Source organism: Urocitellus parryii, chromosome 11 (assembly GCF_045843805.1).
Source record: "Urocitellus parryii isolate mUroPar1 chromosome 11, mUroPar1.hap1, whole genome shotgun sequence".
NCBI classification, from domain to species: domain Eukaryota; kingdom Metazoa; phylum Chordata; class Mammalia; order Rodentia; family Sciuridae; genus Urocitellus; species Urocitellus parryii.
This window is the reverse complement of record NC_135541.1, coordinates 120,470,935-120,484,865: the sequence shown is the minus strand read 5'-3', so window position 1 is coordinate 120,484,865 and position 13,931 is coordinate 120,470,935. Positions and strand designations below refer to the sequence as shown.

The following is a 13,931-nucleotide window of genomic DNA, read 5'->3' as shown; positions in this document are numbered from 1 at the left end:
AATTGTCCAGGCTGGTCTTGAACTTGTGATCCTCCTGCCTCAGTGACCCGAGTAGCTAGGATTACAGGTGTGCACCACTCCAACCAACATCTCAGTCTCTACCACCTTCCCAATAGCTCCATTCCCTGCCCTGTGTCTCAGCCCTGCCTAGGGACAGCCCACTCTGGAGTCTCCACCTACCAGCCCCCACCCCCACTTCTCAACACCTCAATTCACACCTTCTCAGGCTGGTCCTGGCCCCAACCTTTACCTACTCCTTACTGTTCTTGCTCCACAGGCCTCAATCCGACAAATTCCACAAGGTAGAAGGAAGATGAGGTGAGACCACAGGACAACACAGCCTGTGCCTGTGACAGTGTCAGTCTGACACCCAACTCTCCTCATAAGTAGCAGACGTTGGAAACTAACATTTTCTTAATAAATATGTGCCAGGTGCAGAGAGAATTGGGGGGAGGGGAGGGGAGGGAGAAAGGGAGAGAGAAAGAGAGAAAGAAGGATCCTATTATCAGTACTAGGGATTGAACCCGAGTGCTCCACCACTGAGCTGTATCCCCAGCCCTTTTTTATTTTGAGACAGGGTCTCACTAAGTTGCCCAGGCTGGCCTAGAATTTGATTCCCCTGCCTCAGTCGTCCAAGTCACTGAGATTACAGGAGTGTGCCACTGTGTCCTGCTGAAGTACTTTTTTTTTTTTTTTTTTGGTACCAGGGATTTGAACTCAGGGGCACTTGGCCACTGAGCCACATCCCCAGCCCTATTTTGTATTTTATTTAGAGACAGGGTCTCTCTGAGTTGCTTAGTGCTTTGTAGAGAGCCACAGCTGAGTCGGGATGGCGCCTGGCATGTTTCCAGAAGGAGTGGTTGAGAGCTGACACCAGGGAGCCATTAAGATGATGATAAAGTTAAGCAGTGTATAACTGCTGTGACTGGATGATGCTGGATTGAAACAGGCTGTCTATTCAGTTGTATGTAGACCCCAGCTGTCCAGCAATAGGGCGGCTCCTGCAGCCTCCAGCTACTTGCCGCTACTTTTGAGTTCTCCTTTTGAGTTCTCCGTTGAGTTCCCATTGAGTTCTCGTGACCTCCCAATTTGGTGCCCAGCCAGACTGCAACATTTGGTCCCCTGTATGGGTAGGTGCCGCAGTCTGGCTGGGCACAAAAGAACCAAGCCGCCACGAGGCACTTGTAGGTTCAAACAGGAACTACTTTATTGCCTGAACTCTCACTGGCACTCCATGCCCACTCCCCAGGAACTCTCCCTGCCCTCAACAGGGCTCGGAACTCAACGGGAACTAAAAAGTAGCAGGCGCCCGAGGCAGCAGGCCTGTGCTCTTCCCAGCTGTCCAGTGCCCTGGCAATTGGAACCATGCTTCCCCCGTGAGATCTGAATCCTGCCTGTGCCCCACACCTTGGCGTGTGGCCATCAGGATGGAGCTCTACCTGGGTGCATGCTGGGCATAGCTGTACCCACAGGGCTGTTCCTCCTGCTCTGGTGACCCACCCGGCCAGCCCTAACCTCACCTGGGCCTTCTGCCTCTTGGCTGCCACAAGGAGGAGATGATACCGAGGAGCAACAGGAAGGCTGACATCTTCCAGGCCAGCAGCAGGAAGCAGCAGGGCAGACAGGGTCTTCTCAGAGCTGCCCTGGTCCAGAGCCTCATTGATAAGACTGACTGCAAGGACCTCTGAGAAAGAGAGACCAAGATGGGCAGAGGCCCCAGAACTGTGGCCGAGGGAAGGGACTGCCTTAGTGAGACCGCCTTCCCCCTGGCCTGGACTATACTCACGATCGGTCTCTTCTTGGACCTGGGCATTGACCTGGCTCACGGTGGCCTGCAGGTCATTCCAGCTCAGGAAGGTCCCATCTACTCCACGTCCCTGTCGCAGTTTCATCAAGGCATCAAAGTACCTGGCAGCAGGGAGAGGGGAGCGAGGTGAGTGGTGTGTGCACTGTCAGCCAGAGTCAGGAGACGTTTGAGCCAGTTCCTCTCGTGGCCTCGGGACAGCACACTCTCTGGGCTCTCCCTCACCCCTGCCTCCGCCTCAGGCAGTTCTTTCTAAGGCTTCTCTGCAGGTTTCTCTGGATCTCTAAACAGGTGCATCCTAATTTTTTGTCTGTAGAACTCTTCTCCCTGAATTCTCACCCCTAACCTCAGGACTTAAATGCTAATGACTCCCAAGGCACACCTCCAGCTGCCAGATATCCCAGCAGCCTCTTCAGAACCTCCACCTGAGTGTACAAGGAGCACCTGGGCCAGGCACGGTGGCACACGCCTGTAATCCTGGTGCCCTGGGAGGCTGGGGCAGGAGGATAGGAGTTCAAAGCAGCTTCAGACATTTAGCAAGGCCCTAAGCAACTTGGTGAGACCCTGTCTCTTTTTTTTTTTTTTTAAAGAGAGAGTGAGAGAGGAGAGAGAGAGAGAGAGAGAGAGAGAGAGAGAGAGAGAGAGAGAGAGAGAGAGAATGAATTTTTAATATTTATTTTTTAGTTCTCAGCGGACACAACATCTTTGTTGGTATGTGGTGCTGAGGATCGAACCCGGGCCGCACGCATGCCAGGCGAGCGCGCCACCGCTTGAGCCACATCCCCAGCCCCGACCCTGTCTCTTAATACAATACAAAATAGGGCTGGGGCTGCGGCTCAGTGGTTAAGCACCCCGGGTTCAATCCCTGGTACCAAACAACAAAAAACGCACAGACACCCCTCAGCTCACATCTGGACTCCCGATTCCCCATTAAACTGTGTCCCAAGGTCTCTTCCTTGCCCCAAACCCTGGAGGCATACCTGATTCCACTCCCTGTCACATCCCACATCACTCCACCACCCAACCCTGCTACTTCTGCTTTCAAAACAGCCACAAGCTGACGCTTCTCTCCACCCTCACTGCTGCTGCCCTGGGCCACAGCCCATCACTAGTGTCTGGATTACTCTAATAGCTCCTACCAGGTCTTCCTGCCTCGCCCCTCGCATCCCTGCCATCGATCCTCAGCCCAGCAGCCAGAACGACCCTGCTAAAGTAGGTCAAGCTGTCTCCCCCCTTGCTCACTTGGTCTGGCCTCTGCTACTCGTCTTCACCTCCCACCCCTCTCCCTGCCTCAGGTCACCCTGCTACCCGGGCTTCCTCCTGTTCTGTTTTCACTTTTTGTGGCCCCAGGGATGGGATCAAACCAGGGCCTTGCGCATGCTAATTACCCGCTTGGCCATTGAGCTAACAGCCCAGTCCTTCCTGGTGTCCTCTGAATGCACCCAGAATATTTCTTTCTTAGGCCTCTGCCTCATTAGGCCCTTTAGGTCCCTCTTGGATGACCCCCCATGCAGAAGGTCATCTGAAATCGCACAGTGGGAACAGGAAGCTCGCCCCTCCTGTGCGCCTGCCCTCGGCTTTCCTGGCTTCCACTCTGGTAATCACCCTTCTCCTGCTCTCTCACGGAGGTCTGAGGAGAGCGGCACCTAGAATAGTACCTGGCCTGTGGGTAGCTACTCAAACATTTGCTGTGAAAGAATCCGTCAGTGGAGACAAGGGGAACGAACCCACCCACACTGGAGAACAGGCCCAGAGCTGTGAACAGACCCAGAGCGCGCCTGGGCCCAGGGTGGAGCATCCCGCTAAAGGCTGATCTCCAGCACAACTCTTAGTCTCATACGTATTCCCTCCATCCCCGGCTCCCACAGGGCGGAACCTTTCTCACCGCTGAGCATTTGCTCCTTCCACCTCCGCCAGGCCGGTGGCGGGATCCGCCAGACTGCTCCAGAAGCCACAGGCATCCCTGGCCTCCAGGGCCCTGTTGATCAGGACCACGGCCGACAGCATCTCCACAGCCACGAAGAGCTCCTCCTGGCAGAGCTCCTGCAACGGGAGGGAGGGTGGTTCCCAAGGGGCAGCCGGGCCCCTGGGGGAATCCTGCGGGCCTGCCCAGGGTCCTACCATCCCCTAGACTATGCTCAAAGCCCGGGGTCTGGATTCACTCACTGACAACAATCGTACTCAAAACCTGGGGATGCTTACTCTGTGCAACTAGAAGCACTTCACACATAACACCATTTAATTTTCATAACAAGCCAATGAGGCGAGTATCATGAAGAGTCCCATCTCACAGCCAAGCCTGTGGCCAATAATGTCTGTTGAACCCAACTGCCGATTCCAGAGCGCAGACCTAAGCAGTGGACTCTGCCAGAGACCTTCTAGTCTCTACTTCACGTCAGTCCTGCTCTGGGCTGAGAGCAGAGCAAGGCTCTGGTCTTCATCCTCAGTACCAGGGGAAAAGAGAACTGCGCTAGGCCAGAGATGGGGGCAGAGGGCACCTCCACCCTGTGCTGCGCATGGCAAGGCCCTGGACCCATTTCTCTGCCCAGTTCTCATCCACCTCCTCTTCAAATATTTGCTGATGCTATTCTCTCTGTCTGAGCACCCTTCCTGCTTTCTATAAACAGAACAGTGCAACTAACAACAAATAGTAAAGATAGCCAGGACCTCCTTACCAGGCCCTCTCTCGAAGCACCTGTTAACTCACTGAATCCTTAGGACAATCCGATGAGGTAGATATATGATTGTTGCCCCTGCCTTTTTTATTATTATTATTATTATTGGTAGTTGTAGAGACAATGCCTTTATTTGTTTATTTCTAAGTGGTGCCGAGGATTGAACCTGGTGCCTCATGCATGCTAGGCAAGCGCTAAGGATTGAACCCAGAGGGTGCTTACCCAAGGAGCCACATCCCCTGCCCTTTTATATATATATATATATATATTAGAGATAGGGTCTCACTGAGTTGCCTAGGGAGGGTCTCACTAAGTTGTGGAGGCTGGCTTTGAACTCACGATCCTCCTGCCTCGGCCTCCTGAGCTGCTGGGATTACAGGCATGAGACGCCATGCTTGGCTTATTGTTCCCTTTTTATTCACAAAACAGTGACGGGTGGAGAGGGTGAACGACTTGCCCAATGTCACACAGCTAAGGACTAGCAGACGTAAACTGGGGCCTCTGAAGTCCCTAACCTCGCTCGCTCTGGTTTACCTCTTGGTACTCATTTCGTGCTTCCTTGTTCTAAGGGGATTCACAGGTGGCGACTGCTCCTCCTGAAGGCGCAGCTTATGCCAGGGTAGCCGCCCTGCAAATGCCTGCTGTGGGTGGACGATTCTCCTGTCTCCGGAAGCCTTCCCAGGGCCCAGGCTCTGCTGCCTCACCCCCTGCTCTGAAGCCTTCTTGCAGCTATGTCGTCTGCTCTCCCTTCCTGTCTCTGTCTGGACCCACAGGGGTATTATAACTCCCCCATAGACAGGGAGTCCCTGAGCAAGGTCCCATCATCTCACTGTCAGAGAAGCTGGACGGACTGGACTGAGGTGAATGGTGGAGTTGTCCAGAGCATGTGCTTCCAGTACATTCCACCTTGCATTCACTCCCAGCATTGCTGGTTGCACAAGTTACTTTGCATTTCGGTTTCCTTACCTCTAAAATGGAAATACTCCTCCTTACCCAGCGGGGTCCCCTTCAGGACTAAGTGAGTGCAGAACAGGGTTTGCTCAGGGGCATTGGCTGGGTAATGCTCAGGAAAGCAAAAGTGACAGCACTTTCCCTGGCCTATCTCCTGCCAGCATCTGGGAGAAGGGACTGCCCTGGTCCCTCTGCCTGCAGCCCCTGGCCCTGCCCTTTTGGGCTTACCCCCTGCTGCTGTTGCTGGAGCACTGCCAGCTCCTTCTGGTACACAGTGGCGGCAAAGGGATACACTGGAGGCAGCTGGGCTTCGGGGCACATCAGCTCCCGCACAGTGTCAGCGGCCACTCCCCTCTGGATGGCTTTGTTGACCCGCCTCACAGCCTGGAGCACTGCAGGGGAGGAAAGCAAGAGGATGCCCAGGCTCAGCCTTCCCTGCCTGGGTTCTCCTGGCTAACTGGGCTCTGAGGGGGACCTCCGAGGGGTAATGGCCTTGTAATCGCTCTAGAAAGCCATTCATTCTTCAGGCTCAAAATGTGTTTCTAAATGTTCAGGAGGAAAAGGGGCTGGGTTGCTTTAAGAAGAGGCTCCTGAAGAAGCAATCTGTCAGGCCTGGAAGTAGAGTAGCTCAGCAAGAACAGGAGCGGCTGTCAAGGCAGAGGTGAGCTCCTAAGATAGTGAGCACAAGATTGACAGGTGGCTACGAAGCGTAACTAAGAGAAGCTTAGTCAAGGGGCTCCAGGGACCAAACCTTGGTGACAGCGCAGAGGAGTATGGAACCAGCTCAACAGGCGGGAATAAACTCGAAGGGGGCCATGGTGCATTTGAGTAGTTTCAGTTTACAAACTCTGGGCAGATGTGGACCCTGGCATCAAGGAGCACACAGCCTCCTGGGGAGAAATACGGCTACAAAAATACCCGTGGAGCACTGCTGTCAAGGCCAGGTGAGAAGTACTCTCCCCGTCCCCAGGGAAGGCTACGGCAGCAGGGGAGGAGGGATTCTGGCTGCGAGGGAGCAGCGAGGCCTCACGGAGGAAAACCATGTCTTTGAGACAGCTTTAAGAGGTGTCTCCGTCTGCTCCTGACAGGTGAAAATGTGGGAGAGATGCAATCCAGAGGACCAGAGGCCTGGTGCTGGGAAAGGCTGGGGGCATCAGGAGCAGGTCCTCGGCTCAGCAGAGCGGAATGGAATGCGGACAGAAGAGGTGGGGAAGAATTCTGGAAAGGTCTTATCTGCCAGGCCAAGGAGATAGGACCAAAGTGGAGGATAAATAATGAAAGAACCCAGGAAGATCTGAAGATGTTCAACAAGGGAGAGGAGATCTGATCTGTGCTCGAGATTCCTCTGGCAACAGCCAGCGGGAATGTTCCAGCCACGCAGATAAGGCAAGCAGCTAGCCAGGAGTGACCTGGGGGCTACTGTGAGCTGGCATTGGAAAGCTGCTAGGCATAGGTAAATGGCTACCAAGCAACCTCAGAACCTGACAGCAAGTCAGACCGAGTCAAGCAGTCGTGACCGATCTAGTGTCTGCAGGCCACGGTAGCCAGCCTGAGCATCCCTCTCTTCACTCTGGCTAGACAGACTGACCTCTTGGAGGGAAATCATGACTCATTCACATTTTTTGAATAAGGAATGATATTCGTAAGTAATGTTTTTAAAGGAAACTGAGCTAGAATATGAGTTTCTTCTCTCACCTGGGAAATCACTACATTTCATAAGCCAAAGAAATTCAAGCAGGTTGACACTTGTCAAAATTATAGGTGAACTGCCCGGATGGAAACTGCATGCCCAGGAGTCCAGGCCAGTGCAGCACTGACAAGGCACTATCTCTAAGGCCCTGATTAACTTATCTGTAGTGTCCCTCCAGCCAGCCAGGAATGGGAGCCGAGTATGTGAGGGGGAAAGTCCCTTGCTGGGCTGGGACACTGGGCAGTCGTGAGCCTTGCTCAATACAGAACCCAGGAAGGGATGGGATGCTCTTTTAAGGGGTTGGGAGCCACCCAGGCTGGGCCTCGGCCTGGGGAGGACTTACTGGCTTGCTCTTGATCACCCTTGGTATTGGCTGCAGCCACAGCAGCCTGAACTTCCTCTTTTTCCAGAAGCTCCACCAGGCCCAGCTCCTGAAAGAGGGAAGAGAGCCAGTAAAAGAAAAGTCTCCAGGACCTGGGACATGCTTCAGGAGTGGCCAGCAAGAGCTCCCAGCTCCTCCAACCCACCCTCCCCCAGTCCTACCTCTCTCACCTTTAGGCAAAATAACCTGGTCAACCCATCCTATTAACCCATATATATATTTTTTTCTTTTCTGGTACTGAAAATTGATCCCAGAACCTCACACATGCTAGGCAAGTGCTCTATCACTAAGCTACATTCCCAGCCCTTTCTATTTATTTCTTCTTCTTCTTCTTCTTATTGGCATTGGGGATTGAACCGAGGTGCGTCTGTCTCTCAGTTATACCCCCATCTCTTAAAAAATTTTTTTGTTTTTGAGACAAGGTTTCCCTAAGTTGCCTAGGCTGGCCTTGGACTTGTGATCCTCTTGCCTTAGCTTCTGGAGTTGCTTGGATTACAAGTGTCCTCCATGAACCCCTGGGTACTTTAACACTGAGTCATAGCCCCAGCTATTTTTAAAATTTTGAGACAGGGTCTCACAAAATTACTCAGATTGGCCTCAAACTTGCAATTCTCCTGCCTCAGCTTCCCGAATCATTGGGATTATGGGTATCACTGCATCTGACACCCAGGCCTTTATATCTTTAAAATACTTTTAGATGTTGATGAATTTTTATTTTATTCATCTATTTATATGTGGTGCTGAGGATCGAACCCAGTGCCTCACACATGCTAGGCAAGCGCTCTGCCACTGAGCCACAGCCCCAGCCCTCCCTTTTATTTTATCTTGAGACAGTCTTGCTAAGTTTTTGAGAGTGATCTGGAACTTGTGATCCTTTTGCCTTAGTCTCTCAAGCAGCTGGGATTACAGGTGTGCACTATGACACCCAGGCAATTAACCCATCGTTAACTTTTCTTACCAAGAACTTGAAGCAACAACCTAGACAACACAAATGTCCACAGTGTCAGAGAGAAAGTCCGCAGCACTGAAAACAAGACTAAGTTGAGGTCTCAGTTCAGCAATGGGGGAGTCTGCCAACTAGACGGCTCCTGGGTCCCTCCCAGTTAGTCTGAGGGATTGTCAGAGAGTAGAAGCTGGTTAGTCTCATGCACTAGGCTTTGGGGTGACTGAACCATCTAAGCAGTTGATCACATCCTGCTGAATACAAAGAACTAACAGTGGAGACACTGAGAAGAGCCCTCTCCTACCTCGCGGGAAAGAGTGTCAGGTAACAGAACCTCACCTGTGCTTTCTGCTCCCTGTCTGAGCTCAGCTGTTCCAGGTACCAGTCAGCAAAGTCTCTTCTCACCCCTTGCAGGGCCAGGGCAGGGTCCTGAAGGGCCTCTAGCAAGGCTTCAGGGCTCTGTCTTTCCAGGGCTTCATCAATGACTTCTAGAGCCCCACGGACTGATAAAGACCAAGACTCCACGATGATTAGTGTGAGACAGCCCATCTCTTACAGCCCAGCCCAGCCCTGGGAATCTGCTTCTTCCTACAGGCCCAGAATTACCTCCACCCTTGTCCCCTGGGTTCCAGGGCCCATTTGGTCCAGCCCCAATTCTCCAGCTTGGTCTTCACAGCCTTTCCATCTTACCATCCTGGACCCTGAGGATATTCTAACCCCAACTGGAAAATGCCCACCCATCTTGCCCTTCCTGCCCTGATCTCCTTCATCTTTACCCCATTCCCTTCTCCAAGGGACCCCAGGTCCAACTGCCCCCCTGCACCAGGAGCTGAAAGTTCTGCCCCTTTGTCTCTGCTCCCTCCTTGGGCCTTCAAGCAAACAGAAACTTCCCTGGAGGGACCACTTCTCCTCCGGACACTGACAGCTAGAAAGCAGGGCAGCACTCCTCAGACCTAGATTTCCCAGAGGTAACAGGTGGCCCAAGTGGGGCCAAAGGGCTTCCTGGCCGGAGAAGGCATCCCTCAGCCTTTCAGTGCAAAGGTGGTGCCTGTCTCTTACCATTGACATGGTTGATGTTGCCCTGGATTTCAGCCTGGGTAAGGTAGTAGTCATAGATGTCCTGGTTTTCCCTGTCATCCTGCAAAAACCACATTGAGTGGGACTCCTAGGAAGACCAGTGGAGTCTTCTTCTCCTCCCTCCCTGTCTACACTGATTTCTTCTTCTGTAGACCTTCCCAAGACCAAAGGTCAGTCCACTCCTAAGGACTCTGGGGATAGTGTGGGGTCGAACCCCTGACCCTGACACAGTTAAACCAGACCCACCTTTGGAATCTCCAGTCTAATCTCATCCTGTCCCCCATTCCAGAGCCGCTCAGGCTTCCCCTGGAGACCATGCTGCCAGAGCCTCTTCTCCAGTTGACTCTTCTGAATTCACACCCTTCTCCCATGTTCCTCTCCATTTCTCTAAGATACTCTAGTTACAGTTTCTCTAAGAAGCAGCTTCGGGACTTAGAGACGGGACCCAGGTGTCCTGTTCCACTTGAGACTTCCCCAGCCACTCACTCTGGCTCGCCCTCCCCTGGGGTCCTTACGTGGTTCCTGGCATTGGCAGCCTTCTCCACCTTGGCCAGGGCCAACATTTCCTGGTAGATGGCTGCCAGAGGCTCTCGAAGATTCCCCAGAAGGGCACTGGGGTTCTGCAGGGCAGCCAGGGTGTCCTGGACCACCCCTCGCTCCACTGCCTCATTGATGGCAAGGACAGCTGCGTGGACTGGGCGGAGACACAGGAACAGGTCAGAAGGCCAGGAAAAATGCCAGGCCAGAGCCCAACCCGTTGTGGGCCACTCTACGTCACCCCCTTTTCATCCCCAGAAGCCAGGTAACTGACCACCCACGCCTATGGACGTCAGAGAACAGAGCCGGGCACTGGGAGGCCTGGAGTCCTCCCACGTTCACTGGGCCGACTCCCAGCAGGGCAGAGCCCAGGCCCCACCTGCAGCCTCATCCACAGAGAGCTCATTGGCCAGGATGCCCCCGATCTTGCTGAAGGCAGGCAGCTGGAGGCCGTATTTGGCCAGTTCAGAAGCCATGTTGCTGAGTTCCTCGGCTGGAAAGAGACCACAGGTGCCCTTGGTCAGGCCAGGCCTCCCCAGGCCTTGGCCAGGTGGTGATGTCTGGGAAGGAGCTGGGCTTACCTGTGAATTTCACTTTCCCGTAGAGATCGTGGATCTGAGGGGCCAATCCTAGCTGGAAGAGGAAGAGACTGGGGAAGAACGGAAGGCGTTGGGGCCTGTTCATTTCAGTGCTCTGCCTACAGTGAGTTTGTGGGGACACTGTGGGGACCAGAAGGCCACTCAACGCCTGCCCTCAAGCCACCCCCAGTCCACAGGGAGAAATGTCGTCCATCAGCCCAAAGCAAGTGCTACAGAAGGTCAGCAAGATGCTGTGGGAGGTCTGGGGGACTGGGAAGGCTTTGCAAAGGGTACACTGCAGTAGGAGGTCACAGGATGGAGACGGAGGACAGGAAGGGCTCAGCAAGCCCAGGAATGGAGGCACAAAGGACAGGGGAAGGCAGGAAGAGATGGCATGGTGACCACAGGAACTGGTCTGTGGTTTAGTTAAATGACAGCCTTTGCCATTCACACTCAGTGGCTTGCGTGTGACGCTCTGGATGGGTCCTATTCTGATTCCTTTATACCCCAGTCACAAGCTGAAGGATCCACCCCAACTGCTCTTTCTCACATAAATGTCACATAAATCTCAACTTACCCTGGTGAATCTAACTTTCTGGAGAGGTGCTTTCTGTGGTCTACCCTCCCTCCTTCCTATTGTGTTTCTTGACAATTGTTGGTTACATTTACCCAGAGGAACCTGGGTGACAGAATTTGGGATCTCTCACCTAAGAGCATGAATGCAGTAGATCACCCGGGGCATGTTCTTCTTGTCATAGATGTCTGTGGTCTCCGGGAAGAAGGTCTAGAGGGGAAACCAGCCAGTTACCACCACTGAGGACCTTTGAGCAGCACCAGGCATGTACAGAGGAGCGGAGCAACTGGGTCTTCCTCTCCAACCCGAGGTGTGTCCCCTATGCCCGAGGCTTCTACGTCAGTCTCCTTAGCCATTTCTAGGCAGTTCAATATAAATGAAAGGCAGCTGGGCACGGTGGCTGCTCAGAAGGCTGAGGCAAGAGGATCGTGAGTTCAAAGTCAGCCTCAGCAACTTAGCGAGGCCCTATGCAACTCAGTGAGACTCTGCCTCTAAATAATATAAAAAAGGACTGGGGATGTGGCTCAGTGGCTAAGTGCCGCTGGGCTTAATCCCCAGTACCAAAAAATAATAAAAAAAGAACGGCACTGGGGACACACTAAGCCAAGACAGCCACAGTCACTCAGTCACAGGGTGCCCGGTTTAACTCAACCCCAGATGATGCCATCAAGGCCACAGGATACAAACCCCATATTCCAGGAAAAACAGGCCCCAGTCACTTATAGCCACAATAAGCCTATGCTTGTGCCCCTCACCTTAGATTCCCACCAGAAAGGCGATATGCTGGGGGGCTGGCCATGTTCCCTTGGGGAGCCCAACAAGGCATGCGTTGCCAGGGAGCACAAAGACATCAGGGTATGTCATCCCTGTCTCCAAGTCAGAGGCCCTGATCAGTGATGGCCCCTTTAAGAACTGGGTCACCCCAGGCATGTCTTCTCTGGTGACTATAATGAGACCTAACCTCAATACATCTTGGTTACATGTAGGCTTAGGATAAAGGACCAAATCTAGAGACTTAATGCCAGACCCACGGAAGGCACACGCCCTCCATTGCTTCTGCCTCCTGTCAAAAACCAAAAAAGGGGGCTGGGGGTGTGGCTCAAGTGGTGGTGCGCTCGCCTGGCATGCGTGTGGCTCGGGTTCGATCCTCAGCACCACATACCAACAAAGATGTTGTGTCCGCCAAAAACTAAAAAATATTAAAATTCTCTCTCTATATCTTAAAAAAAAAAAAAGGGCATCTTTCTTCACTACTGTTTCCCTTCTACAGGGAAGGAAAACAAAATGCAAAAGAACCACACCTTAGAGAATCCTATCATGCCTTGTAGTTCTTTACAAAGAAGATTTGCACTGAGCATGGGATCCCATCAGAAGATAAAACAGGGCAGGGTTCTTTATCCATTTCAAAGTTGAGAAACAAATTGAGATTCACAGAGTAAAGGAACATGCAGCAGGCACCCAGCCAGGGTCTTGGGCCTAGGAGTCCAACTTGAAGCCCACCACCTAAGGATGTTCCTACTCCATTGGAATTCTCATGGAGAGATGGCTGGCTGATATAAGCATATCTGTGGGGTTACACAGGGGCCCCACTGCAGAATGGCAGCTGCAACTCAGGCCAGAAGACCTTCACCTCATTTTATCCATAGGGAAGTGGAACAGAGACTAAGGAACTCAGTTCAAAGACACAGAGCCCCAAGGAATTGTTCTCTTAGAGTCATTTAGAAGATACATGAAGATGGGAGCCCAGGAAGATAAAGCTTATGGAGCTGGGGGTCGGACGGGGCACTGATGAAGGTAAAGATGAACAACAATCTTTTTGTTTGTTTGTTTGCGGTGCTGGGGATGGAACCAGGGCTTCATGCATGCTAGACAAGCATCCTGCCACTGAGCCCCACCCAGAGCCCGAACATGGGAAACCATCTTGAGGCCCAGTGTTACCGAAGGCAGACCGACGTGGGCAATGGCCGACAGCCAAAAGTTGATGTTGTCTGTGTGGCGGAAATGCAAGCCCGTTGCCTGAAAGGGAAGGGAAGAGAGAAGAATTTATTTCCACAGTTGTCAGTGTTCCTTATGGGCAGAGAGCAGACCACAGCTTAGAGAGTCAAGAGGAAAGGGTGGGGAAAGCCTCGTAGGACCCCGCCCTGTGGATTTCCCATCCTCCCAGGACAGAGGAACACGACAGAGAAGCCACCAGGAATGGATGATCCACTTGGACAGCTGGAATTGACGGCACAGGGGTGGGGCTAACAATCCAGCAAGGGGGAGTCTGGAGCTGAGAGGAGGTTTGAGCTGGCTACAGCATGGAGAAGAGGTGCATGCCCAGGAAGAACTCAGGTGGCAAAGCCCACAAGTCACTGTGTGAAGCCTGTGGGCAGAGGAGTCTGCAAGCAGTTCTAATCTCAGGGTCATCATTTTCTTTTTAACTTTGCTGTGCTGGGAATGAACACCAGGACCTTGCACATGCTACCCAAGTTCTCTGTCCCTGAGCTCCATCCCTGAGCTCCATCCCAAGCCCTCAGGGCCATCTTAAACCACACCTAGCAAGTGTCCTTGCTGCTAAAAATGATCCATGCCCACTTGACAGAGACACACTGATGAATACCTGTTGTCCCAGTGCAATAATTAATAGCATCCTCTTTCATCATTTAAAGTATCCAGATTTGGACAATAAATTATATGGGCACTCTATGCTCGCAGCTGCAAGGTGACGGGGTAGCTTG

General features: G+C 52.7%; 1 protein-coding gene across 1 annotated transcript in view; it reads right to left on the bottom strand.

The window, feature by feature from the left end:
- Iqgap3 (IQ motif containing GTPase activating protein 3) overlaps window positions 1–13,931 on the bottom strand; it is a 38,949-nt gene that overhangs the window by 20,488 nt on the left and 4,530 nt on the right. Inside the window, exons 4-15 of the mRNA XM_026404980.2 lie at window positions 13,150–13,227; window positions 11,345–11,421; window positions 10,641–10,708; window positions 10,439–10,552; window positions 10,038–10,216; window positions 9,505–9,583; window positions 8,785–8,948; window positions 7,464–7,551; window positions 5,659–5,822; window positions 3,690–3,847; window positions 1,787–1,908; window positions 1,521–1,684 (exon numbers count right to left, since the gene is read on the bottom strand). Coding sequence (XP_026260765.2) covers window positions 1,521–1,684; window positions 1,787–1,908; window positions 3,690–3,847; window positions 5,659–5,822; window positions 7,464–7,551; window positions 8,785–8,948; window positions 9,505–9,583; window positions 10,038–10,216; window positions 10,439–10,552; window positions 10,641–10,708; window positions 11,345–11,421; window positions 13,150–13,227 — 1,455 coding nt within the window. The remainder of the gene's footprint in view (window positions 1–1,520; window positions 1,685–1,786; window positions 1,909–3,689; window positions 3,848–5,658; window positions 5,823–7,463; window positions 7,552–8,784; window positions 8,949–9,504; window positions 9,584–10,037; window positions 10,217–10,438; window positions 10,553–10,640; window positions 10,709–11,344; window positions 11,422–13,149; window positions 13,228–13,931) is intronic.